The 26709-nt window shown below is 35.1% G+C and overlaps 4 protein-coding genes and 3 long non-coding RNA genes across 16 annotated transcripts; 1 reads left to right on the top strand and 6 right to left on the bottom strand.

Annotated features, from left to right (window-relative positions):
- Nucleotides 1-537: 537 nt before the first annotated feature.
- Nucleotides 538-3918, top strand: LOC133783218 (receptor-like protein 19). 3 transcript variants are annotated; one of them, XM_062222764.1, is made up of 3 exons: nucleotides 538-1054; nucleotides 1275-3627; nucleotides 3750-3918. In XM_062222764.1, exon 2 carries the CDS (start codon nucleotides 1525-1527, stop codon nucleotides 3574-3576), a length of 2052 nt encoding a protein of 683 aa, XP_062078748.1. In that variant the 5' UTR covers nucleotides 538-1054; nucleotides 1275-1524; the 3' UTR covers nucleotides 3577-3627; nucleotides 3750-3918. The 3 variants fall into 3 exon arrangements, with proteins under 3 accessions (XP_062078748.1, XP_062078747.1, XP_062078746.1); XM_062222763.1 differs by having other exon boundaries at nucleotides 538-3627; nucleotides 3760-3918; XM_062222762.1 differs by having other exon boundaries at nucleotides 539-3627.
- Nucleotides 3919-4998: 1080 nt separating this feature from the next.
- Nucleotides 4999-6244, bottom strand: LOC133786037 (cytochrome P450 71D10-like). Its single transcript, XM_062225250.1, has 3 exons — nucleotides 6240-6244; nucleotides 5797-6064; nucleotides 4999-5622 (listed from the first exon to the last, which is right to left on the bottom strand). Exons 1-3 carry the CDS (start codon nucleotides 6242-6244, stop codon nucleotides 4999-5001), a joined length of 897 nt encoding a protein of 298 aa, XP_062081234.1.
- Nucleotides 6245-11322: 5078 nt separating this feature from the next.
- Nucleotides 11323-12000, bottom strand: LOC133786035 (cytochrome P450 71D11-like). Its single transcript, XM_062225249.1, has 2 exons — nucleotides 11983-12000; nucleotides 11323-11919 (listed from the first exon to the last, which is right to left on the bottom strand). Exons 1-2 carry the CDS (start codon nucleotides 11998-12000, stop codon nucleotides 11323-11325), a joined length of 615 nt encoding a protein of 204 aa, XP_062081233.1.
- A 597-nt stretch (nucleotides 12001-12597) lies between these two features.
- LOC133783216 (uncharacterized) lies at nucleotides 12598-13340 on the bottom strand. The gene is made up of 3 exons (XR_009870835.1): nucleotides 13237-13340; nucleotides 12940-13138; nucleotides 12598-12680 (listed from the first exon to the last, which is right to left on the bottom strand). It is a non-coding gene; the product is annotated as an uncharacterized LOC133783216 (long non-coding RNA).
- Nucleotides 13341-13483: 143 nt separating this feature from the next.
- LOC133783214 (uncharacterized) lies at nucleotides 13484-15910 on the bottom strand. Of its 5 annotated transcripts, none has more exons than XR_009870830.1 (6): nucleotides 15663-15910; nucleotides 15247-15383; nucleotides 14581-15107; nucleotides 13905-14054; nucleotides 13653-13768; nucleotides 13484-13566 (listed from the first exon to the last, which is right to left on the bottom strand). It is a non-coding gene; the product is annotated as an uncharacterized LOC133783214 (long non-coding RNA). The 5 variants fall into 5 exon arrangements; XR_009870831.1 differs by having other exon boundaries at nucleotides 14581-14783; XR_009870832.1 differs by having other exon boundaries at nucleotides 14581-14679.
- A 5324-nt stretch (nucleotides 15911-21234) lies between these two features.
- Nucleotides 21235-24601, bottom strand: LOC133783212 (beta-galactosidase 9-like). Of its 4 annotated transcripts, none has more exons than XR_009870828.1 (5): nucleotides 24055-24601; nucleotides 22899-23481; nucleotides 22656-22744; nucleotides 21914-22024; nucleotides 21235-21578 (listed from the first exon to the last, which is right to left on the bottom strand). XR_009870828.1 is itself a non-coding variant. In XM_062222760.1 (4 exons), exons 2-4 carry the CDS (start codon nucleotides 22738-22740, stop codon nucleotides 21471-21473), a joined length of 279 nt encoding a protein of 92 aa, XP_062078744.1. In that variant the 5' UTR covers nucleotides 22741-22744; nucleotides 22904-22992; the 3' UTR covers nucleotides 21235-21470. The 4 variants fall into 4 exon arrangements, 1 of the variants encoding a protein (XP_062078744.1); XR_009870827.1 differs by having other exon boundaries at nucleotides 22899-23478; XR_009870826.1 differs by lacking the exon at nucleotides 24055-24601 and having other exon boundaries at nucleotides 22899-23828.
- A 23-nt stretch (nucleotides 24602-24624) lies between these two features.
- On the bottom strand, nucleotides 24625-26709 carry LOC133783215 (uncharacterized). The gene is made up of 3 exons (XR_009870834.1): nucleotides 26543-26709; nucleotides 25945-26042; nucleotides 24625-25443 (listed from the first exon to the last, which is right to left on the bottom strand). It is a non-coding gene; the product is annotated as an uncharacterized LOC133783215 (long non-coding RNA).

The following is a 26709-nucleotide window of genomic DNA, read 5'->3' as shown; positions in this document are numbered from 1 at the left end:
AAAAAATTGATGCATCTCCTTATTTAAAACAAAATCAATTATAAACTTTAATTTTTATTCTCTTAAACATAAGAACAAATAATATTAAAATTATTCTCTTAAAAATGAATATTAAAAACTTTAGTATTTTTATTCTCTTAAAATTATGTTATTTTGTAGCATTATAAGGATACGACATACGAATAGTTATTTTTAAAATCAAATATTCAAAATCCATTTGGATTGATTCGAAGAAATTACTTTATTGGTCAGTATTCAAAGAGTATAATTTTCAACGTAAAAGAACAAAAACAATAATTTAAATTATATAATATATGGCACAAAAGTCCTATAGAAAATAAGTTTTTTGGGGCCCAGCTTCATTACTTTTGCATCGGTCCAAATTAAATAAGTGTTCAGAAACAAGACTTTTCCAACCTGGAGGATATATCAACTCATGCATTATTTTCTTTCTTTCTTTTTGACACAATCAATTGATCACATATGACCATAATGGTAAGCAGCTATATTTACACACACACACATATATATATATATACATAAATATAAATATCAGGACCGAAACCAAACAAAAATAGAGTTTTTGTTCTAACTACTTTGAGGAACCTGCGAATCTAAGATGGGGTGGTTGGTGTTTCTCGTTTGCTTTGTACTACTTGATTCTCAATTTCTAATCTACCCCTCTACTCCTTTACCTTCTCAATTGTGCCATCCAGATGAGAGATCTGCTTTGCTCAAATTCAGCAACTCCTTATCTCTCAATCCAGAATACTTAGATATTGCACACTTGAAGACTGTCTCTTGGAAGAATGGTACTGATTGTTGTTCATGGGATGGAGTGTTGTGTGATACTATTTCGGGCCATGTAATTGGCCTTAACATGAGTTTTAGCTTCCTTCAAGGCTCTCTTCATTCCAATAGCACCCTCTTCTCACTTCGACATCTCCAATCCTTAATCCTCGACGACATTAATTTCAATGGCTCTCCAATTCCTTCTGATTTTAGTAGTCTTGCCAACTTGAAAAGACTAGCCTTGGTAATACCAATTTTTCTGGTAATGTACCTGTCGAGCTGTCTCACCTTTCTAAACTCTCTCATCTCATATTTTCTTCTACAAATAGTATTTTTCTGGAGACATATGTCTTAAAAAGAATGCTTCAAAATTTCACCGATCTGAGGGAGCTCACTTTGAATCGTGTCGACATGTCTGGTGTTTCACTAGATAATAACTTGTTCACGAATGTGTCTTTGTCTTTGATGTTTCTTGATCTCAGTCACTGTGAATTGCGAGGGAAATTTCCCGGAAATGTCTTTCGCTTACCAAACCTTCATCACCTTGATTTATGGAACAACAATGACTTGACTGGCTCTTTGCCTACATTTAATTGGAGCAGCCCACTCAGGTACTTAGTTCTTTCACACACCAAAATCTCTGTTGACTTCTCGAACTTGTGTACAAGTGCCAAGTTTTTGCAGGTTTTGTCTCTCCGAAATTGTAGTTTTAGAGGGCCATCATATCCTGTAATGTTGACTAATCTCACCCAATTAGTACAACTCACTGCTTTATACCTCAATTACAACAATTTTGGGGGTCAGATCCCATGGTTTTCTCTTAATATTCAACAACTCATCGAATTAGATCTTTCTGGCAACAATTTTGTTGGTGAGATTCCTGAAATCTTAGAAACAAACTCCACCCAAAGTCCATTGTCAGTGCATTTAGAAGTCCTTATTTTATCTGATAACTTACTCAGTGGATCAATACCTTCTTGGATATATTCTCTTCCATTTTTAAGGTATTTACGCCTAAATCGTAATAAATTTACTGGCCCAATTAAAGACTTTAAATCAAAATCTATTGAAAGCCTTCTCTTGGGTTTCAATAAATTTCATAGCCAGATTCCAAGCTCAATTTTTCAACTAGAGAACCTAAAACATCTATTTCTCTCCACCAATAATTTGTATGGTGATTTGGAGTTATACAAGTTCTCAATGTTGAGAAATCTTGAGAATCTTGATCTTTCTTATAACAATGTTACTTTGAGCTCAAATAACTATCTTGATAATGATAATCTTTTCCCTCAACTTCAATATTTGAGTTTGGCTTCGTGCAATATTAGTGCTTTTCCATCTTTTCTGAAAAGCATGAAAAAACTAAAGAGGTTAGGACTTTCCAATAATCAAATTCACGGAAGTATTCCCGAATGGTTATGGAATCAAGGCACTCCTTCATTGTCTCATTTAAATATATCTCACAACTTTTTGACACATGTAGAGCAAATTCCATTTAAAAACTTACAATATTTGGATCTTCGCTCTAACATGATACAAGGGAATCTGCCAATTGTTCCACCTTCATTGATTGTTCTTTTCATCTCCAACAATCTTCTGTCTGGAGAAATTCCTTCTTCATATTGCAATTTGAGTAAAATTTACATCCTTGATTTCTCTAATAATAGTATTCAAGGAAAAATCCCTTCATGCCTTGGAAACAAATTCTACCTTTCCGTATTGGATTTGGATATAAATAATTTGAGTGGAGAAATCCCTTGTGACATGTTTGAAAATTCAACAAATTTGAGGAGTCTGCACCTTAATGACAATCAACTAGAAGGATCCCTTCCACGATCATTGTGCAATTGCAAAAGTTTGGAAGTTTTAGACGTGGGAAAAAACAAGATAAACGATACCTTCCCTCACTGGTTGGAAGATCTTCCAATGCTTCAAGTTCTTGTTTTGAATTCCAATAGATTCCATGGTTCTATAGGCGCACCTACTGTTAAATCTCCTTTTCGCAAGTTGAAAATCATGGATCTCTCTAATAATGGATTCAATGGTCTCTTACCCACAAAATATTTTGAAAGTTTCACAGCTATGATGGATGGACGTGCAATCAGTAAAATGACACGCATAGGAGACAACTATTACCAAGATTCTGTGATTGTGTTCATGAAAGGTACTGAACATGTGCTAGAAAAAATAATAAGTATTTTCATAACAATTGATTTCTCAAAAAATGACTTTGAAGGAGAAATTCCGAAATTGATTGGAAATCTAAAAGCTTTGAAAGGGCTCAACTTTTCTCATAACAAGCTAAAGGGATCCATTCCAATGTCATTGATATATTTAAGTAATATTGAATGGTTAGATCTGTCTTCAAATGAGTTAGTTGGAAAGATTCCAAGTAAGTTAACAAATTTGACACAACTTTCATTCTTAAACCTTTCACTTAACATATTAGTTGGACCAATACCTTGTGGAAATCAATTCGATACATTCAAAGATGATTCATATAGTGGGAACTTAGATTTATGTGGGTCTCCTCTATCTACTTCGTGCGACAATGGTAAGGTGCAACAAGAAGGAGATCATAGTGAGAAACATGATGATCGTGGAATATTTGATTGGAAGATCGTGATGATGGGCTATGGATGTGGAATGATAATTGGAATATTTTTTGGATACACAATATTTTTCAGTACAAGGTTTCATGATTCTTGGCTGAGGAAAAAGATTGAAAGAGGAGGGGTGCGAAGACTGCCTCTTAAAATAATTCTTCGTTTGAGAAGGAGCTAGAATAGAAGAAAGAAATAGATCGTGATGAGGGAAAGTGGTGACATATATATGGTAAGCGTGGAAAACCAACTAAGATATTAATGTCCCTTTACTAATTTTAACTTGCTTTTTTTTATATAACAAAATTTGAATAACTCAATAATGCCTTATTTATTTACTTTTGTGTTAATGAGGTACAAAAAGGCGAGACAGTGATGAAGTTTGGAGATGTACACAACTACTCTTGATTTGCCTATGATGTATGAATTCTCTTATATTTGTCTTGTTTCCTTACAAAATATACATTTACATATATAATCGTTGAGTGAGAAAAATAAAGAATATTTTCTTTTCTTTTTCTAATTTAATTGTATTTCGTTGTTATGTTTAATAATGCATTAACGATGTATTTGCAATGGTAACTTAAAAACATGATTTTTAGGCCAAAATGATGCATTAACGATACATTTGCAATGGTGGCTTAAAACAATGCATATCGATGTGCTAATGATGTGTTTGCAAAGATGGCCCAAAAACATGTTTTTTAGGCCAAAACGATGTGGTAACGATGTGTTTGTGACGGTGGCCTGATAACCATGTTTTTAGGACAAAACGATGCAGAAATGATGTGTTTGCGATGATGGCTTAAAAACATGTTTTTCAGGGCAAAACGATGCCTAATGATGCAATAACGATGTGTTTGCGATGGTGACTTAAAACAATGCATAACGATGCGGTAACGATGCAATAACAATGTGTTTGCGATTGTAACCTAAAAACCATGTTTTTAGTGGAAAACAATGCCTATCGATGCATTAACGATGCGGTGACGATGTATTTGCGGTGGTGGCTTAAAATGATGCCTAACGATGCAATAACGATAGATTTGCAGTGGTGGCCTAAAAAGCGATGCATTAACGATGTGGTAGGAATGGTGACTTAAAAATATGGCTTTTAGGCTAAACAGATGCAATAACGATGTGTTTGTGAGATGGCTTCAAAACATGGTTTTTAACCATGTTTTGACCTAAAGGCCATGTTTTTAAGCCACCATTACAAACGCATCATTTGACAATTGTTAAGCATTTATTTCAAATCTTGTAAATCATTTCAAGTTTTTTTTTCTTTTAATTATTCTTTTTAATTTTTACAAAAGAAAAAAGAATTTACTGGCTGACTTTTGTCAGATATTGCTAAGCTTGGAAAGACAACTTTAATTTGTGATTAAATTAAGGACTTCCTTCAAATCTGTTATTAGTTATTTTCTTCCATCTTTATTAAAATTTCCAATGTTTGAGTTTTTGTAATTAAAAGTATACAAGACAGAGTAACACTGAGCAAATACTTCTTACAAATGCTTATTTATGATTAAATCGTTACACTTAGATATTAATACATAGTTACAACTTAAGAAACAATAAACCAGATACATCATCCTCGTTTTCATTTTTCAACACATGAAATATCATGAGCAATAGGAATCAAGTGAAGATGATCTTTTCTCCTCACTGTTACACCAAAACACATAGTCATATCCAAATCTTCATGGCTCATTCCATTAGGGAGTTTCCAATCAAAATTGTACAACAAAATTGCAAGGGGAAGCTCAATGTTGATGAGACCAAATGACATGCCTGGACATATTCTCCTTCCTGCACCAAATGGGATATACTCAAAATTGCCCCCCTTGAAGTCGATGGTGCTGTCAAGGAACCTTTCTGGTATAAAACTCTCTGGTTCAGTCCAATACTTAGGATCTCTTCCTATTGCCCATGCATTAACTATGATCCTGGTTTTCACAGGTATCTCATAACCATTAATCACACACTTCTCCCTACTTTCTCTTGGTAGTAATGGATTAGAAGGGTGCAATCTCAGTGTCTCTTTGACTAATGATTTCAAGTATTTCATATCAGCAACTCCTTCTTCATCAACTCTACCTTTTCTGTTAAAGACTTCCCTCACCTCCTCTTGTGCTCTTTTCATTACTCTTGGGTTCCTTATAATTTCTACCATTGCCCAATCTACAGCTGTAGCTGATGTCTCACTCCCTGCAGAAAAGATGTCCTAAAATATATATGATGAAAATTAGTTTTTACTAACTCTACAAACTACAGAAAATTTTGACTAAAAAGAAGGTGGCGTGGTTAAACTTTGAGCTTTTAGCAATACAGACATATGTGCATACATCTCTATATATAAATAACTTCATAGAAAGCAGTAGAAAATTGAAAAACTTACCCAAATAATTGCTTTGACATTGTTACTTGTTAAGGAAAAACCAAGGTCATCCTTGTTATGAAACTTTAGAAGAACATCTACAAAATCTTCATGTGTTTTACTTTCAGCAGTTTTCACAGATGACTTGTTCTTCTCTTTATGTTCTTGGATGATGTTTTCAATTATCCTTTCAGCCCTGTGCTTCTGTCTCTCAATTTCAGCCCTTGCATGACTGATCAAGGCAAGAAAATTGAAAGAAGGAAACAAGTCTGTAAGCTGATAGACTTCCCTGCAATTTCAGATAACCAAACAACAAACAAACCAGAAAAAAAACAACACAGAACAGAGAAAAATGGAATGATATATATTGAAGTCTAGGTGTCCGAGAGCCTAGTCCCTCCCACTTACTGAATACACTTTTTTCACACCTTTAACTAAGACAAGTCCCCTTTTTATATCCCTACCCCATCACAGTAGGTACACCCTCCCTTACAATAACCTTTCTCTCATAACTAACTCTGCTCACATTTATTCTCTACTGCTCACCCTCACGTTTGCCCTTATACTTCCTAGAGTAAACATAGGTGATCGGTGGCCTATCAATACCGCCCCCTAAAAGCTTCACCTTGTCCTCAAGGTGAAAATGAGGAAACTGGTGTTGTATGACGTCAAAGTCTTCCCATGTTGCTTCAAAAACTGGGAGGTTACGCCATTGAATGAGAGCTTGTGGCTGTTCCTTGTTGGTGCCGGGTCTGACCTCCAAAACAGCCGCTGGTTCCAGCATCCATTCGAGCTCTTCAGTCATTGCAGCGGGCATTTGTGTTGGTGTCTGGTTTGGTCCCAAGGCTGGGCGAAGAAGAGAAACATGAAAAACGGGATGGATAGTTGCTGCTGGAGGAAGTTGCAATTTATACGCTGCTGCCCCAACCTTGGAAATTACTGGGTACGGACCAAAATACTTGGGCGCCAGCTTCTCATTCTTACGCTTCGCTAAACTTCGCTGCCTATACGGTCTGAGCTTCACATAAACCATGTCGCCAACTGCAAATTGAAGATCCCGCCGTTTCTTATCTGCCTGATGCTTCATTTTCTGCTGAGCTCGCTGGAGGTTTTGTTTCAGCAAGGACAGAATATCATCCCGTGCTTGCAAAGTCTGTTCTACCTCTGAAACACGCGTACTAGCAGGCTCAAATCGCAGCAAAGGAGGTGGATCTCTGTGGTATACTGCCTTGAAGGGAGTCATGCCAGCGGAGGAGTGAAAAGATGTATTGTACCAGTATTCTGCCCAAGGAAGCCAACGTACCCACTGGCTGGGTTTGAGGCTAACAAAACAGCGCAAATACGTCTCTAGGCAGCGATTAACCACTTCCGTTTGGCCATCCGATTGAGGATGATATGCCGTGCTTTGCTTCAGCGCCGTGCCCTGCAACCTGAAAAGTTCCTTCCAAAAAAGACTCAGGAATATTTTGTCTCTATCGGAGACAATAGATCTTGGAATCCCATGTAATTTCACCACCTCTCTAACAAAAACAGCGGCTATAGTAGTTGCTGAATATGGGTGACGCAAGGAAATAAAATGGGCATACTTGCTTAAACGGTCCACCACTACTAAGATTGAATCAAACCCGTTGGACAGCGGTAATCCTTCTATAAAATCCATAGAAACATCCTCCCAAATTTGCTCCGGAATAGGCAGCGGTTGTAGCAAACCCGCTGGGGTCTGAGCAAGGTACTTGTGTTGTTGACAAATCGAACATTCGGTGACGAATTTCTGAACATCCCGACGCATTCCTTTCCAATATAAGTCCGCTGACAGCCGCTGAAACGTTTTAAAAACCCCTGAATGACCCCCTAGCTTGCTGCCATGATACTCTTGTAGAAGGAGAGGGATGAAAGGAGATGATGAAGGAAGAACCAATCTGCCTTTAAACTTCAAACACCCTTGCACCAGTGAGAAACCCCCACACGGCCTCCCTAGAGACAGTTCTTGAAGTATCTTCGCTAAGGCTGGGTCCGTCGCCACATGTGCTTGCAAATCGGGAATGGAGATCAAGTTAGGTGCTGAAATGACAGCCAAGGCAGCGTCATTGCACACTCTAGACAAAGCATCAGCAGCTTTGTTTTCCAATCCGGGCCGGAATTGAATGTCAAAATCATAACCCAAGAGCTTAGTAAGCCACCTTTGATGTTCCATTGCCACCAACCTTTGTTCCAACAAGAACTTCAAACTCTTTTGATCCGTGCGCACTAAAAATTTCCGACCCAACAAATAAGGCCTCCATTTTTGAATAGCAAGCACAATCGCCATCAACTCCCGTTCATAGACCGATTTGGCCTTAGCTCTTGGTGATAAAGCATGGCTGAAATAAGCTATAGGGCGGCTGTCTTGCATAAGAACCGCCCCTAAACCTCCTCCCGAGGCATCCGCCTCTACTACAAATGGTGTGGAAAAGTTGGGAAGTGCCAAAACCGGTGCCGAACACATCGCTGCCTTCAAACAACCAAACGCTTCCTCCGCCTCTTGTGTCCATCCAAAGGCATCCTTTCTCAATTGGTCCGTCAAAGGTCTTGCTATCCCACCATAACCCTTCACAAACTTGCGGTAGTACCCCGTCAAACCCAAGAATCCTCTCAATGCTCGTATATTCTTGGGTGTTGGCCACGTTTCCATGGCTGAAATCTTGCTGGGATCCGCTGAAACTCCTTGGGCAGAGATAATATGGCCTAAGTACTCCACCTTTTCTTGAGCAAATAGGCATTTCTTTTGATTGGCATAGAGTTGATGTTGTTGTAGGCGTGCTAGGACCAAGTGAAGATGGTGGGTATGCTCTTCCAAAGACGTACTATAGATCAAAATATCATCAAAGAACACAAGAACAAATTTCCTTAAGTACTCCCGAAAAACGTCATTCATGAGGGCTTGAAACGTGGCCGGGGCGTTTGTCAACCCAAAAGGCATAACTAAGAACTCATAGTGACCTTCATGAGTTCTAAAAGCTGTCTTCTCCACGTCCTTGGATGTGACTCGAATTTGGTGATAGCCCGACTTGAGATCTAACTTGGTAAAGACCGTGGCACCATAAAGCTCATCCAAGAGCTCATCGATCACCGGAATAGGGAATTTATCAGCCACCGTTTCTCTGTTCAAGGCCCGATAATCAACGCAGAAACGCCAACTCCCGTCCTTCTTTTTTACTAACAAAACCGGGCTAGAAAATGGGCTGGTACTTGGGCGTATGATGCCGGCATTGAGCATTTCGCGCACTAACTTCTCAATTTCATCCTTCTGAATTTGTGCATAACGATAGGGTCTAACGGAAATCGGTCCCGACCCTGCCTTAAGGGTGATAGTGTGCTCACGCCCACGGCTAGGAGGCAACCCCACTGGTGTGCAAAAAACTTGACGAAACTGGTCCAACAAATCTGTAATCATCGGTGGCAGCTGCTGAGTGTCCACCTCCTGTCCCACGGCCACGTGCCCAAAATGAACCCAGAACCCGTGAGCTTCCTTCTCTGCCGACAGTATCATCGCCTTAAGGGAAATAGGGGATTTGCACAAACTCGGATCTCCTTGTAGCGTCACCCACACTCCTGCCATTTCAAAACGAATAACCATTGTTTTCCAATTAACATGCATATTTCCCAAGGTTTCCAGCCACTTGATGCCCAAGATCACGTCTGCCCCTCCCAACTCCAAAGGCAAGAAATCAGTCACCACCCGTACTGCGCCCAAATCCAATTCCACCTGAGCACACACACCTTCGGTTCGCACCTTTCCCCCAGTACCCAGCAATACACCATAGCAGGTTGTAGCTGTAATCGGAATGCCCACTTGAGACACCACATCCATGGAGATGAAGTTGTGAGTGGCGCCGCTGTCGACTAACACCGTCACTGGTCGCTGTCCAATGTGGCCTGCCAATTTTAAGGTATGGGCGGAGGAAATGCCCACCAAAGAATTAAGAGATAGCGTTGCCAAAGTCTCCTCCACCACCTTTGTTTCGCCGGAATCCGGTGATTGTGGCAGCGACTCTTCTGTGCCCCCGCCATCATCCTCGTCTGTAATCAACAATATTTGTAATGCTCGTTGGTCACACTCATGCCCCCTATAGAATTTCTTGTCACACTTGAAACAGATTCCTCTAGCTTTCTTCTCTTGATACTCGGCCTCCGTGAGACGGCGGAAAGGTGGCGGCGACCTCGACGGCGGCGTGGTGGTCGGCCTGGTGTTGGTGGCTGCTGGAAACGATTGGTGATGTCCTCCCTGAGTGGCTGGCGGCATAGATCGTGTAGACAAACCAGTTAGGGTTTGTCTAAAATGCTGATTAAAATTTGGGCCTGATTTCTGCAAACTGGGCTTCGGGTGTGGGCCTGCCATAAACAATTGTTGCCCCTCCTCAACTCTCTGTGCTGTTTCCATTATTTGGGCCAGGCCTAGAGGTTGTAAAATATGGAGAGCAGCCTTGATGTCATCCTTCAGCCCACGCATGAAGCTTCCCTCCAATATGTGCTCTGGAACGTCAGGAACACGTGAAGCTAGGATCTCCCACTTCGCACGGTACTCCTTCACCGTCGACTGCTGGGTCACAGAAAGGAACTCTTCCGACAGAGACCCGATCGGGGCAGCTCTAAATCGAAGGATGAGCAACCTCCGCAGAGTTGCCCAAGAAGTAATAGGACGCCTCTGATTCTCCCACTGAAACCAAGTCAGTGCATCTCCATCTAAACTGACTATGGCCGTCTCCAACATCATAGCTTCAGTCATGCGAGTGAGTAAAAAATAACGCTCAATGCGATAAACCCACCCATCAGGATTCTCCCCCGAAAACAAGGGCAACTCCATGCGGAGGGGGCGAAAATCTGGGCCCATATTCACCTCGGATTGGCCGGCGTCCATGGTGGCCACTGGTGGCGGCGGCGGCGATGATTCCAGATGCGGTGGTGGGCTGTGCAGTCCCGTAGGACGCGGAACAGTATCTCGCAATGGCCCTTCGTCCCCTGCCCGAGACGATCGATCTCGACTTCCCCCTGTGAGATCGGCTTGCTGATTCCCCTGAGCTTGCAACAACACAGTCAGATGTGCAACCAGATAATCCATCTTCTTCTCCATAGCCGGCAACCTCTGCACTTCTTGCTTCAACGACTCCAATTCCTTAGGGAATTGCTGAAATTCAGTTCTAACGTCGTGCAATTCCCTTTGAACTCCCGTCTGAATTTCTTCCAGCCTCTCCTCCAAATTGTCAAACTGTGAATCCCTCTTAGGTCCCATGGAAGTCGGATTGCTCTGATACCACTTTGATAGACTTCCCTGCAATTTCAGATAACCAAACAACAAACAAACCAGAAAAAAAACAACACAGAACAGAGAAAAATGGAATGATATATATTGAAGTCTAGGTGTCCGAGAGCCTAGTCCCTCCCACTTACTGAATACACTTTTTTCACACCTTTAACTAAGACAAGTCCCCTTTTTATATCCCTACCCCATCACAGTAGGTACACCCTCCCTTACAATAACCTTTCTCTCATAACTAACTCTGCTCACATTTATTCTCTACTGCTCACCCTCACGTTTGCCCTTATACTTCCTAGAGTAAACATAGGTGATCGGTGGCCTATCATAAGCTTAAAGCATCCTGCTAACTTAACACTTTCCTCCACAATTGATATGAACTCTTCATGGTCTTTGCTTTTCTTACCAAAGGCAGCCCGAGCAGTGATTCCATACGTTGAAGTTTGAATCCTATCACTAAGATCGATAGCCGATCCAACATTTGAAGCAATCCATTCCTTGAGATTATGCATCTCTTCTTCTCTAATGTGTCTGAAAGATCGAACTCTAGCTGTGCTCAAAAGCTCTTTCATACATAGTTTTCTAAGCTGTCTCCAATACTCACCATAGGGAGCAAAGGCTATGTCAGAATTTCCATACAACATAATCTGTGAGTACAAACTCTGGGGTCTTGATGCAAAAGTGGCATCATGATTTCTCATCACCTCTTTGGCAAACTCTGGGGAAGAGACTACTATGGTTGGAACTTCCCCAAATCTTAGGTACATAAATGGCCCATACTTCTTGGCCAAGTCTCTGAGTGAATAGTGAGGTAAAGAGCCAAGAAGTTGGTGGATATTTCCCACAAAGCACTATACAAGAAAAAACATTTAGAATAACTCTGAAAAAGTGCTATAAAAAACTGTTTATAACACTTTATCAAATGTTAACATAGGCCGTGTTATTAAAAGTCCAAACATTTTTATAATAATTTTCAAGTGTTATCAATTGTGTTATAATTAACTATTATATAACATTTTTTCTTTGTTATAATATACATATAATATCTATTTATCAAGCTTATAAATATGATGTCAAGAGCAACTAATTATGCCTATTTCATAACATTATTTAAGAGTTATAAAAAATGTTATTATAGATTTTTTATAACATTTCGTGCTTGTTATATCATATTAATGATAACGTTTGGTTATAGTTGTAATTATCTAAACTAAGCACTATAATATGTTATAAATGATGAATTTATAACAATTTCTTTTTGTTATATTATAAATGTAATAGCATTTATTATTGTCATATATTTTAAAACAAATTATTATATTTTATTTATATAATATTTTAATAAATTTTATTATGTATATATTTTGATCAAATATATTACAAAAACAAATATTCACTAAATATTAATATCATTACATTAGTAATTAGTAATTAAGTGCAATACAAAACATTTCTAAAATATTAACTAAAAAGTTAAGCTAATATATAAAAGTAGTACACCACAAAATAAAAAAAAATAAAAAACACTTCTAAAATTTTGTAGTCGAACTCGAATTTGTCATCACTGGATCATGTGGTATACTCCGAAGAAACTTTATATAGTAGGAAGTACCTAACCAAATTTAGAACACAAACTTAAAACCAATAAACCAGGTCACAACAAGTCTAATTAACATGTCTCAAGTAAAAAAAGTTTAGGATATAATTTTTTTTTTTTAAATGTAAGGTTCAGTAGCATAACAGCTATTTTTTCAATAAATCCTAAATTTACATAAGTAAATTACTAGCATTTGTATAGTACAAACTTGTGTTAGTGTGAGAATTTACATTAAAAGCATTGCAAACAAAACAAAAGGATCAAGAGCACAAACCTCAACCAGATGTGGAACTGAGAAATGTAGGTTTCAAGAGTAACCTTTCCAAGCCATCTACATATAAATTGTCAAAAGTATAACGTTAAAAAAATTAGAAGAATAAATGATCCTGATGTTTGAGCCTTTTTAAGGGTTAGACAATTTATATGGAGAAATTTCGGAACTGCTGGGTGAAGTTCCGCAAACTTATATAACCCTGGTAAAAAAAGAAGAAGAGAAATTAAAGACAGAAAGAAGTGTCCTGTGAATCTATGCAAATGATTTATGTCATCATAATATTATCCATATTATTACTCATGTATAACACGCACGTTATAGGGATCCATGAGGTGTAGGGATGGAACTTGTTATATGAAACCTTGTCGAGCTTGTAAATGTACTCGAACCATAAATAACCAACCTACACAAAGGATCATGAATGAAGTGAGAAGAATATATATATATATATATATATATATATAAAAGAGCCATAAAAATCATCACTGGCATTATATAAGCTCATGATACTAAAATTGTTGTCACATAAATGCTACTCACAAAAACGGAAACAGCAACTACAATCCCTTTGATTGAAACTCTCTTCTTGGTTTCTGTTTCCTCCAATTTTTCCATCCACTTCTCAACCTAAGATAAAACAATATTGTTCAGCTAAAGAAACCAAAAGGAAAAATAATTATTAGACAGGCGAGCATGAACATTCAATGATTTACATTTGGATGACAATATGCATATATCATTCCAATGATCCATATATAACGATCAAGTCCAGATCTGAAATGCCACTCATGCAGCCGAGAGAGATCTGGCTTTGCAGGATCGGTATACCCTGCATGGTGCAGAATAAGGAAAGATATGAGATTACTTTAGTTTTAGTCTATTTTTTTATTTTTGGCGATAAAAAATCTATTGTTAGAAAATACATATGACACATTAAATGGAAATGAAATAAAAAAAAAATTCACCTGAGTAAAACGTGCAAGACTAAAATCTTTTCTGATGTAATAGTAGGAAAAGTTGCCAAATCCAATCATCCAAACATATGCAGCAATAAAGACACGGATCACATTATATATCTCAGTTGCAGCAAAGAAATGATACATCAAAAATAGGACCTGTTAATGGGAAAAAAATAGTCATGGTCATAAGATATGGAAATTTTAATCAGAAACTGTTCGCAGAAATAAATTTTCAAAATAGGAATTTAATAATTTCAAGTAATGTAGGATCAAATAAGGTTTGCAGGCTTAGTTCTCAGAACTGAATACTTTTATGGTTCCAGACTCCTAGAATAATCAAAGAAAAGGAAATAAGATAAAAATGATTTATCTTTGTTATGGCCACATGAAACTTAGTGCCATTAATTCGATCAACCAAATATGAGTTTATGAGTTTATATATGTATGAATATATATATATATATATAGAGAGAGAGAGAGAGAGAGAAAACAGAGAGACAGAAAGTAAAATACTAGTATATCAAGAATCGGTGAAAGAAGGTGCAAAACAGAGGTTTGTGCTCTTGAATAATTAAAGCATTGCAAAGAATTTCAAACTACTAGGAATTAAAAGCTTATTGATGCTGCAAAGCAAAGCAAAGATAATTGGATGATTTAAGTTAATTACAACTTACTGAAGTACCTTTCTGATTGAAGTATATATGCTATCCTTTGCTGTACTTGGTTCTCATGTCTTGGTACACACAACACAATCAATCTGGGTAATGCAGCCACTTATTCCCTAATTTGTACAATGCTAGTTACGGAACATAAACTATATGATGAGAACTCACTACTAACACTTGTGTTTTATCAACCTTCATATAGCCTTTGATCAAAGTGAATCTGGTAAACCCCGTTTGATAACATCAGTTCATATAACTCTTTCAGTTTCTCCACTTTGCAAAGAGAATCAATTACAATACTATATGTACATACATCAGCTAAAATTTCAGAATCAATCATGTTGATTAGGAGTCTATGGGCTTCTTCAAAACTACCAAATTATATAAGCAAATTAATATCAATCACTTGAAACTTTAAAGAAGGACCCAATACCCTTGCCCAAAGACATGTTTCCTTTTCCTTTAGTTCTATCTCAGTCTACCAATGCCTAGGCCTGTTTACCATCCCAGACATACCAATTGTTTGAGCTGCTAGCTGCAATGACTGATTTATTATCATGAGTCATAGTCAGATCAAGAACAAAACCAAGGCAACAGTAGAGTGTGCGACTTAATGATCCAATATTGGTATCTAAATGCGTGTTACGCCAAGAACAAACAGGTTTCAAAGTTAGAGAGAAAACCTGAGAAACTAGAGGCTTCGATAGAGCGATATAGGCCAGAGCATGAGCGCCTTCTTCAATCCAAAGTCGCTTTCGCTTAATACATGCTTTATTGCCTCCCTGGCTATTTCTCCTCCCTGGCTATTTCTTCCTGCGATCTAGATAGATAACAATCCCACCAAAACCATAGTCAAAACCAACACTAACACAGCTCCATCCACAGATCATCACTGTGATCACCGAAACCAATTCGATAGTTTCCCCAGAAAATGCAGGCAAAATTGAATAAAATCCATAAATTTACTCAAAGCAAAATCAATCCCCAATTTCTATAAATCGTAATTAATAAACCAAGGCAGTCCTTTTTATATAATAAACTTTCCAAAAACCAAACAGAAGAAGAGTTGAAAAACCACATTGCTAATCAAAAAACTTACAAAACGATCGAACTGGAAGATTTTTCAGCGATCGATCGAAGCTTACAAGGAAATGGGTTTAGGTTTTGGCAAAAAGAATTGGGAACTTGGGATTGGAACTAGTATAAATGAATCGTGAGCTTGATAATAAGGTTATCATCACCAATTTCCGGCGATTAGATTGGCGGCGAAGTCACCGTCGGTGAGGAGAGCAAGTGGAGAAGATCTAGGATACTTCGTTCAGAGAGAGAGAAGAGTTTTTTTTTTTTTTTTTTTTTGTATGAACAGGCTTTATAATTAGCCTTATTATATTTGTCAGCCCAATATTCAAAAGCCAATGGTATTATTTTTAAGATATTGACCCAATTTTTCAATAATAACACTTTTCAAAAAGTGTAATTTTTTTAATGTGATATAAACTCTAAAATGTTGTAGTGAAGGGTAGCTGCCATGGTCCGGGTGGGAGTGTTGAAGCTGTGCTTCTGGTTTTTGTTCTTCTCTTGAGTGTGCTTACCACAATAAACAAAAAAATGAAGAGAAAATTATTGGGAATGAGGGTAGTTGGAGTTCCATGTATGAAAAGTTTATATATTAGTGTCTTTTAGCTATAGTTTCTGGATCCTTGTCTCACCGCCGGCCATATATACAAAAAAAAAATTCCAGATTCGTGGCATATTGTTTTGGTCGAAGTTCTTTAGGAACAGGTAGATGTTAACTAGTTGTGTCATTTCGAAATGGAAATAGTGATCAATTTTGCTTATTCAATATCCAGATATTATGATGGAAATGTCTTTGTCGTTTTTCAAGCAATAATGCCAATACAAGGCGGGACCACCGCACTTTGGCACTCTCTAAGGACTAGTTTTGCAAGGGAGTGGGATACTCCATTAGTGTTAGTTTGTGGAATGTGGTTTAAAAGGTAAAATAGGGTGCATTGTAATAAGGATAGAGTTTTATTTTAAAATTAATTGGGGAAGAATGCATTAATTTATGTTTTATAAATAGTATGATGATCCCATACACTTTTATGTGAGATTTTTAATATTCCCTCAAGTTGGTGGTTATTTTTACTTACTAATCTTAGATGGATCAATCGCAAATGACTTTTTTTGCCAAATTATTGCTGAATCACAAGTGATTCTGTTGACTAATTTTTTAACCGGTTGGTTTGGATTTGGATCGGATACTCGTTTGGGCTTTCTTTAGCTCAAATACCATATTAGAATGTAAATGTGATTTAGAAAGTAAAATATGATATATGAAATTACATATCAAATTATAGAAAAAGATATTGGTGGCATAAATACCTAAGTTCATGCTTATGTTGCACTTAAATATTTAATTTATTTTTTTGACGGCATAAATACCTAACATTTATTTTTTGTTGCAACCGTTACTTTTTCCCGTTAAGTGACAAATGTCAAACATTTTAAATATATATATTGATGGCATAAATACATAAGTTTATGTAACCGTTGCACCTAAATACGTAATTTTTAATTTTTGTAGCATAAATAATAAAAAAAATGTTTAGTTCTAAAAAAGAAAATATTTATTATTTATGCTATACATATTAAAAATTAGTTATTTAAGTACAACAATTACATAAACTTATGTATTAATATCGTCAATATCGCTAATTAAAAAGTTTGGTATTTTCTTTTTAACCGAAAAAAAATAACGGTTACAATAAAAACAAAACGATACATACTTATGCTAGTAAAAAAATAAATTAAGTACTTAAATGCAATAGAAACCTTATTATTTAATCCATACTAAACTGTTAGGCCAAGACCAACCAGACGGGATTACGGCATATATATGCCGTGACAGTGCATATATATCTTCAACCCAACTTTAATTAATACCTCATTTAGTCATGTGTGAATAGTGATACGGTATATATGGTGTGCACTGTTCACACGGCAAAAGTTTTTTTTATATATATATATATAAACATATATTATTTGGGTTTATATTTTATGTTGAGTTTTTAAAATTATAAATACACATGTAATTTTATTTTCTAAATAAAATTTCAAATATTTCGTAATTAATTTTTAATATAATTTATTTTAATTTGTGTATGAAAATTCTTACTCTACACTATAAGAAAATAAAATTAATATTGAAATTGATTAAAGATACAAAAGATAATTAAAATATTACAAACTTACATTCTAATATTAAAATCAAACACACTAAACATAAAACGGAAAACAACAATATATATATTTATGAAATAAGTTTCATGTAATTAATAATAATATTTTTACTTAATTGATTAATTAAATAAATAAATGATCAAATAATATAATAATAAAAAGAATATTCTATTTTATTAAAAAATAATATAATAATAAATAATATATTTTTTTGGTGTAATTTTTTATGTTATAGTTGAAATAGAAAAAAAATATAGTACTAAAATTCTTTTAACTTTAGAGCACTCACATTGGATGAGCTAAAATGTGTTATTCTTTATAATATAGAGAAAAAATAGTTAAGTAGTCTTCCATTGGATGATGTAAAGTTATATTTTTTTACCTAAATGAATAGTATTTCTTTATATGTAGTGAAATACTATTCATCAAGCTATAAATATTTTATTATTTTTTTATAAACTTTTGTATATATATGAGTGTGATACTATTATTTTAATGATTTTATTTCTTAAAATAAATAAAATATTTTTAAAAATTTAATATATAAATAATGTAAAGAAGCAGATGTATGGTATAATGTAAAAGTTTTGAGGTAAATTATAAAAATGTAAGTTTTTGTGATATATTTTATACTACACTTTCTTTATAATATTTAGCTAAAACTCATAAAAACATCTTCCATCAGCTCCTTTACACATATATTTATAATAGTTATGCACAAACTCCAATTAACCCATATCTACATTTACATATCCTTTATATAATATTTTAATATTTTTTTTATAACTTTTCTCTCTCTATTTATAGTATATATTTATTTTTATTTTTTTTTAATTATTTTATTTTACTTTCAGTAATAAAATATGTTTAAAGATATAATATTTAAATGATGTAAAAAAATATATAAAGAAGCTGATATATGGTATAATGTAAAACTTAAAGATAAAATAAAAAAATGTGTGTTTTGATTAGATATTTTAAAAAATAGAGTAGAACACTCAATGTGAGTGCTCTTAGTGTTAGTGCAACACTTGTTATGGGTTGGAGATATTGTTACAATAATCGGAGGCACTTTTCAATAGGATTCTCTACAATGATTGAAAATAATAACTTGGAAATCTTTAGCTACACACTCAATATGAGCAAGATCAATACCAAGCGTGGCAAATGTTGCTGTTGACAATACCATACTCTAGAGTAGCGACAAGAGGGCAATATCATCTTTTGTCGTTTTTGCTGGTTGATAATAATTGAGTTAAAAATAAAGAAAAAGATAATATTGTACAAAATTTTCTGGTCCACCAATTTGCATACTGTAAATGAAATGACATGGCCTATATTAATTTTTTTCTTTCTTCTTTAAAGGTTAAATGTGCCACGCCCTCGGCTAGATGTAACTCAGTGTAAATGAAAGACTCAATTATTGTGGAGTAATCCAACAACTAGCACATGTATAAAATTTGCATATTCAACCAAAACATTAACACCACCAAGCAGAACAAATTTCATTATAGTGAGAGGAGTGACAATGAAAGCCTATATTTCACTCTTCTTATTTATGCATGACATATATGTATATTATTCAATTTTTTTATTTTAATATTTTTTTAAATTATTAGTGAAATCTACATATCATTCATTGATTTAAAAAAGTATAAAAAAGAGTGTAATATAGAGTGTATTTAATATTTCTCTTATAATTAATAGGCTGTTATCAAAAGGAAATTTCACTATTTATACTTTAATAGTGCCTAATATTACTAAAATATCCTAGCACTATTAATCTTTTTAATTTAATACTAAACATTACTCTCATATCAAAAATACTCTTCTCATTATATCAAGATTCCTAAAATATTCTCTTCCTCTCTCTCTCTCTCTCTCTCTCCCTCTCTCTCTCATTCTCACAAAATTCTCCATAAAATCCACAGATTTGTATGATTTTCTTGTTGAAATTATTGTTAGTCATCTCCATTGTTTCAGTGAAGTCGTCAATATCAAAGGATACATCTATTTTGAAGGTTTTTGGAGGAGAAAAATCATGGGTAAGAAGATTGTTCATTTTATGTGTTGGGTATTGTTTGTTTACATTTTTTTGGCTATTTCGAATAGATCTGAGTCTATATTGGTGTGTTTTTTTGGTTTTCTAGAGAAATTTCGCGATCTGCATCTTTCCGGGTTTTCTGCAACTTTTTTGCTCGATAGGAGCTCGATAACGGTTCAATAGGGGCTCGGTGGTATGTAGAAGAAGGTTCTTTTATGAGCTTGATGTTGCTCGATATAGTTCGATTATAGCTCGATAGTTTTAGGCTTTTGTAGCGACCCAAATTTCTTAATAAGGTTTATGACCTTGATAAGGAGGGCGAGAGGGCCATATAATTGATTTATTATGCCATTAAATGATTATATGCATGTTTATGTGAATTATATTATAATATGATGATAAATGCATGCATATGAGTCCACTTTTCATTATAAGGGCATTTTGGTAATTTGGTCTGTTGATGGCATATTTGTATATTTTCATGAATGTTGGTGAATTATAAATAATACCACATTATAATGTGGATTTGTTCGAGTCATTCGACATGAGACGATCTTTGAATGCAAGTTATCGGTCTGGTCATACCACATTATAATATTGGACTGGGTACAATTTTCTTACCTCTGGTTCGAGCGTGGAATAACAAATGAGCGACCATTGAGAACGGTCATTCCTTTGATCCCTTAGTGGTCACCTAGTCATAACCAAATATAACTCCCATCAATAAAATCAATCAATAAAAGGTTCCCGGACCAAGACCTAGCCTCCGGGACATCAAATCCCACTAAACCGGGTAGTATGAACGATCCTGAGGCCTAAGGTTTGGATTCCCACGATGAAAACACACTTCTGGCAAAAAATTCCACTAACACTACAAGAAAATGGGGTCTTTACCTACCAATTGTAAGTGTAGGTAAAACTAGCCTAATGGTGGGTAATATGGTTTACCTACCAATATTGAATTGGTAGGTAAAAGTTAGTGGGGAAAGAATCTTTACCTACACTTATTAACACTGGTAGGTAAAACAATCAGTGGACCCCACTAAGTTATAAATCAATTGATGAGTCATCAGATGACGTGTTTGATGGCATGGCATCCTACGTGTATGCTGACATGGTTTTTGTAGTTTTACGTGTCTGATGATGTGGCATCCTACGTGGCTTCCTACGTGGCATCCTACATGGCATCCTGCGTGGCATTCCGCGTGGCATTATATGTGTCATCCTACGTGGTATCATTTTATTAGCCCACATAGCATTATTTTATTGGTTTGTTACACAATTTATATTTTGTTCAAATTTAATGGTTATGTGTAGGTAAAAGATAATAACAGTTATTTGTAAATGTTCTATATTAGAAATAAACTAGAAAAAAACCATTCAATAATAAAATGTTTAATGCTAAAATTCTTTATAATGTTCAATACTAAAATAAGTCATAAAGTTATCATTTTAAGGTTACCCCTACCAAAATAAAAAAAACTTCATAAAGTTCATTCCTTAGTAAATTAATGTAAATAAACTAAGAATCATCTTGTGACTCCCGAACTGAAATAGATGGCGACTATCTTAAATTTGCATCTGAAGCTTGGTCTATTGGAGGTGGTGGAGGCGGTGTCATCAAATTGTTAATATCGATGGATCAGCATCTGGAGTTAAATCAGTCCACCCTGCCTTTTCATTTTCTTCTGCAGCATATATCTTCAAGAATTCTCCCTTGAGCCCAACCTAGAACCATGTTAAACAATACGAAATCCACTTTAAAATCCCAACCTTAAATATATCAAATAATGATAACTTATTAAAGGGTGTCTAGAATTTTTTCCTAAAAAATTCAAATACAATTTTTTTTCGTCTTTTTTGAAACAAAACATCGACTTTTATTGAGAGATGTCTACTAGATACCATTATTTACCTGGATAAAAAGTGAATTTAGGTGCAACACCATTTAACTGACTAGCAAATCATGCAAAAGGGAGAAAACAAAAATATATTAAAGGGAGCCAACAACTTTTACTTTCACAGCCAACACAAAGGAAATGAAACCTTGAAATTGAACACACCTGGTAGGTCCATAAAGACTTTGAGAGGTCTATATCCACATTTTGAAATCTAGTAAGTTTAACTTGCCCTCTAAACCCTGCTCCGTCTTTCTCCAAGAATGCACCATAATTCTGTATCATAGATTAGATGCACCATATAAATATAAGATAACAAGTGACAATAAAATGTCATATGTACTTGGAACTTCTATAAAGAGTACCATTAGGCAGTATATGATTAGAAAGAAATAAAATTTTCAATGAAGGAGAAGAGGACACGGGAGTTATCTGGGAAAAAGTTAAGCCTTGGTTGGCTATATGGATTTTCAACTGTAAGCATTTTAAGGCATAATCGTTCTCAATGCTTCTCGGTCATTGGTATTTGTGGTTATAATGAGTTAGTTTTTATGTTTTACGTCTTACTGGATGTTTTAGATTGAAGCAGTCTTTCAGAGGCTGTCTACAGTAATACACATCATATCATCCATTATTAATACAAATTTGTTTCACATAAAAATTAATAATAATAATAATAATGATAACAATAACTTATACATAATGTACCATTAAAACTGATAAGAAAACTATGAAAAAGATTCAGAAAGAAATTAAAACATTGGCTTGGAACTTGTATCTTAGTGATCGGGAAAGGTAAGTGCTAAATTCCATGTAAGGAAGTAGGGATACAAGAAGGGGTGTCCCGCAGTTTTAACAGCCATAAAAGGAAAAAATAATAATGACATTTTATAAGATATTAGCTTACCATCCATCCCAATTTTCAGTCCAAAGCGTGGGTTTGTTATAGGAATTTGGCGTATAACCGTCACAGTAGTATCCATTGCATGCATCTATCTGTAAATGAAGAAAGTAATTTATGAAAAACATCATATTAAGATACAACACTTGATACAATTTAACCGCCACTACTCTGAAAGTTTCACCTGTCCCTATACATTCTTACAGCCATAATATATAAGTTCAGAAAATTTAAAGCATTGGCTAAGACCTTACAACTTCATCCGGAGAATCAGTTTGCCTGCACATCACCCATGGAACCCCAGCACCAAGGCTTAAAGCCATCTTTGCTGCCCACTTAACATGTCCTTTCCTTTTTTCCCAAACTTCCCTTCAATATTTCCGTATTCATTTTCAATCTGATAAATTTGCAATAAGAACATATAAGAAAATGTGAAGCATCTTAACAATCAAAGAGGTAGACAACATAAGGATTATGATTCAAATGAACTACTTTAATCTCTACATTTAGTATAGTTGAAAAAAAAATTATTCAACATGAATTCCACACTATATAAGCAACAAGGGACAAAGAACCAAAACAATCAGGGATTAGCTCGTAATTCATAATTTTAAAGGAGACTTCCATTCTACTTCTGTGGTTCTGCATGAATCATACTTAGCATTGTTGTGTATATTTTCCATAACCATTTCTGGGTTTTTCTTGAATTCAATTAGAACTGCAGAGAAAATGGATATATCTTAAAGCAATCTCAAGAAAAAGAATGGGATTATGAGTAACAAGCTTCTGTTTACAATCTTTTCCATAGCTGCAAGCTTTATACTTCTAACTACTAAGGTACAAAGAAGGCAAACAAGAAACCGTGAAAGAAAAATCCAAGTTTGATATTCCACAACATACATTATTTTTGCTGCATACATATGTATACTAGTATAGTACTCCTCTATTTGATCCAATTCAAGTATTCAAGAATCCAACCAACTCAATTACATATACAGGTTCATACCCAATATTTGCATTTGTCTCAATTTTTTAACTTTGAATGGCAATGCAAGTAGAAAAGAAAAAAGAAGAGCTTTTTCTTTTAAAATGTTGTTGAAATGAACATACATTGGGTCAGAATATTAAGTTACTTAAAAGTTGGTCGTTGGGATTGGGTTCCTCGTATTTATGATAAGAAATTAGCGAGAGCAAAATATATGCAGAATAATAAGACATACAATTCACATGGTTCACCAAATTATGACTACATTCACGACGAGCTGCTGCATATCTTTCACTATAAATAGAAATGTTACAAAAATGTTTACAGATACTCATAGGTCACAATCCCGACCTCAATTATACCCAAGAATTTTGTTCTCACCAATGACAGATTAAGATTATACAGTAAATTGGAAAGTACCTTAATGAAATCATCCAACATTAGATGAGATTGCCTTGTGTAACCTACCTGTCTCCTGCAAAACTGGGATCAAGACTTTATGCAAGTTTGAACAACATAGTTAAAGTGAACTAAACCTTATCCTCGTATGTTTGTTTCTAAGTTTTTCACGATTAATTTTTGCAAGGGTGTGTGTGTGTTGGGTTGGGGTTCGAACCCCAAGTGTAACAACTAAAAAAAAAAGTGTAAGGGCTAGTAAATGTTTAGTGACAGAGCTAGTAAATGGTTAGCATAAGTTACATCGACTTCTCTTAGTGCTCAGCATAAGAACATAGCCATATTAGATGCAAAATATTCAAGGAAATACGGAAAGCGTCAAATTTTAATAAACTACAGAAATGGCAAAAAGTTGGTAAATTTTGTCTCAGGTCTATCTACTCATTTAAACCACTTCAGAATTCAAAACCAGATAGGAATGCGTCCTATTAAAAAGACAGTAAGGCCTATCTTTGCAAGGCTAGCTGAGGATGTCACAGACAAGAGACCATGATAATGCTGATGTTGTTCAAGAAAATGACAATTATTTATTTATAAATATACGGAAGCTCATGCATTTTAGTCAAGGCACAAAGGTCACTAGGGGCACTTGAAATTCAATACTCAATATTAAATTTATAATAAACCTATATAAATTCAAAGTTTAAGCTCATTTTGACTAAACAGAGTAATCACAAAACAAAGCTTGGTATCATTTGCTCTAACCCCAACAATATATTTCCGGACATAATCACAGCAGCTCTATAACCTACTACTTACCAATTTGTTCAAAAAATTTAAGAAAACGGATGTCAAAAGTCCAGTCAATTATGAGACGTAATGAGAATTCAATATTAAAATTTTAAAATATTAAAAGTAAAAGGAATACAACAAGTAGACAAATAAACAAAATTCAATAATCAGCAATAACAAGAAAGCTACATACGTAATTTGTGAACTTTATGTGACTTCAAAATATTGAACAAGTCTTACAGTCTTTCTTGACTAAGTAAAGACAAAAAAAAAAGTGAACAGAAACAACAATGATAGAAGTCTCAGTTTAAGACAGGACACTAATCATCCAAAGCCAAATATGCAACATATCCTAGATCCTAACTTACATGAATACCCAATTATATAATGGTATTGAAAACAACAATTGTTAAATTGGAAAAAAAATGGTCATGAAGCAGCAAGGAAACAACGACTTTGGTAAGAAATTAACTGTCAAAAAGACTAAAGGAAATATGTTCAATAACTACACAATACAAATTGAAGAGTCATACCTGAAACTTATATAAAGAGGTAGTAATATTCTATATACTTCTCATATACACTTCTCTTCAAATAGATGAGCATAGCCTTCTTCCAAAGCTATCCATTAACAAGAAAGCACACACAATTATGGAGACAATTAGAACAAATCTCGAAAAATACCAGCTACAATATTTCATCTTAACATTATGATAAAAAATCATAAAGCATAAGCTATTGCAGCAGCTAGGTTGTGCTATGCCTTTGCAAAACCATCACTGCCTCATTATATGGACATAGATAGATAGACCATCAGGAAACTTTACTTCAATTATAGCAAGATCTTGTTTGTAAAATGAAGAATCATAATATATATGTATATATAACTTCATTCTTCATATATTATGTTATATAGCATTTATATAACTTCATATATCTATAGCATGAAGACAAAAGCATCTTGAATAAAATCTAAAAAAATCCATTTTATTCAATCGATATCAAATCATCAATCAATCGATGATTTTGCCTAATTTCCCCCATGATCAATCGATAAATCAATATCAAAATCACACAAAAACCATAAGAACAATAAGTTATAAACAAGTCGGAGAAAGTCACCTGAGCACCACGCAACATGTCGATGAAGCAGAGTCGCTGGAGCCAGTCACCTGAGCACATTCACAGTGCAAGCCGCCATTGCAAAGATTTGAGCTCGTCTGAGAAAGTGAATTTAATTTAGAGAAATAGGCAATTAGTGATTGGGCCTACTGTTATTCTATCAAAAAACTGGGCTTTCTTTCAATGAATGAATATTTTGTCTTCTTCTGATATTTATCGGGAACCAATAAACGGATCATCCTCCTGGCGATGCATGTGTTAGTTTCTTCTTTTTCCTAGATTTTTGATTTGCTGGTTTTTAACATTCTCATGTTGGAATTTGTTTGTGCTGTTTTTTTTAAATGATAATAATAATAAAAGCTATGTTTGCGTTGTGACAGTAAATATATATATATATACTCTTAAAACTTACACAAGTGAGAAATCAAATTCAGGCGAGTGATACTGGCGATTTTCATTTCGCAAGATTTCGAATGAAATTGTTGGCTGGATCGTTGTCGATTCAAGATCCAGACAAGAAGCTGTTCTTGCTTTTAAATTCTAAACTATTTTCTTTGATTTGAAATAAGAAAAAACTGATTATAGTCGTGGGTGATACCTTGTATTAATCGGTAGCTGGGTAAACCCAGCAGTTGCAGATGAATCGGTCTTGACGAAGAACTGGAAGAGGCGATTGTTGTTGAAGATCAAAACATCAGGGACTCCAACGGAACGGCTGTGAGAACGGAACGGAATGGCAGAGAACAGGGCTGTGAGCGAACAGGG

The sequence above is a fragment of the Humulus lupulus genome, chromosome 6, assembly GCF_963169125.1.
Source record: "Humulus lupulus chromosome 6, drHumLupu1.1, whole genome shotgun sequence".
Lineage (NCBI taxonomy): Eukaryota > Viridiplantae > Streptophyta > Magnoliopsida > Rosales > Cannabaceae > Humulus > Humulus lupulus.
This window is presented reverse-complemented; position numbering and strand designations above follow the sequence as displayed.

What these genes read in the sequence shown, in the direction of transcription:
- LOC133783218 (XM_062222763.1), top strand. Translation starts at nt 1,153, where the DNA reads ATGCTTCAAAATTTCACCGATCTGAGGGAGCTCACTTTGAATCGTGTC.
- LOC133786037 (XM_062225250.1), bottom strand. An exon ending in ATGTCAAAGCAATTATTTGG is followed by an intron (nt 5,623 to 5,796) that starts GTAAGTTTTTCA and finishes TATATATTTTAG; the next exon opens with GACATCTTTTCTGCAGGGAG.
- LOC133783212 (XM_062222760.1), bottom strand. Translation starts at nt 22,740, where the DNA reads ATGCATGCAATGGATACTACTGTGACGGTTATACGCCAAATTCCTATA. An exon ending in ACTGAAAATTGGGATGGATG is followed by an intron (nt 22,000 to 22,655) that starts GTAAGCTAATAT and finishes TCTTGGAGAAAG; the next exon opens with ACGGAGCAGGGTTTAGAGGG. An exon ending in AGTCTTTATGGACCTACCAG is followed by an intron (nt 21,579 to 21,913) that starts GTGTGTTCAATT and finishes ACATGGTTCTAG; the next exon opens with GTTGGGCTCAAGGGAGAATT.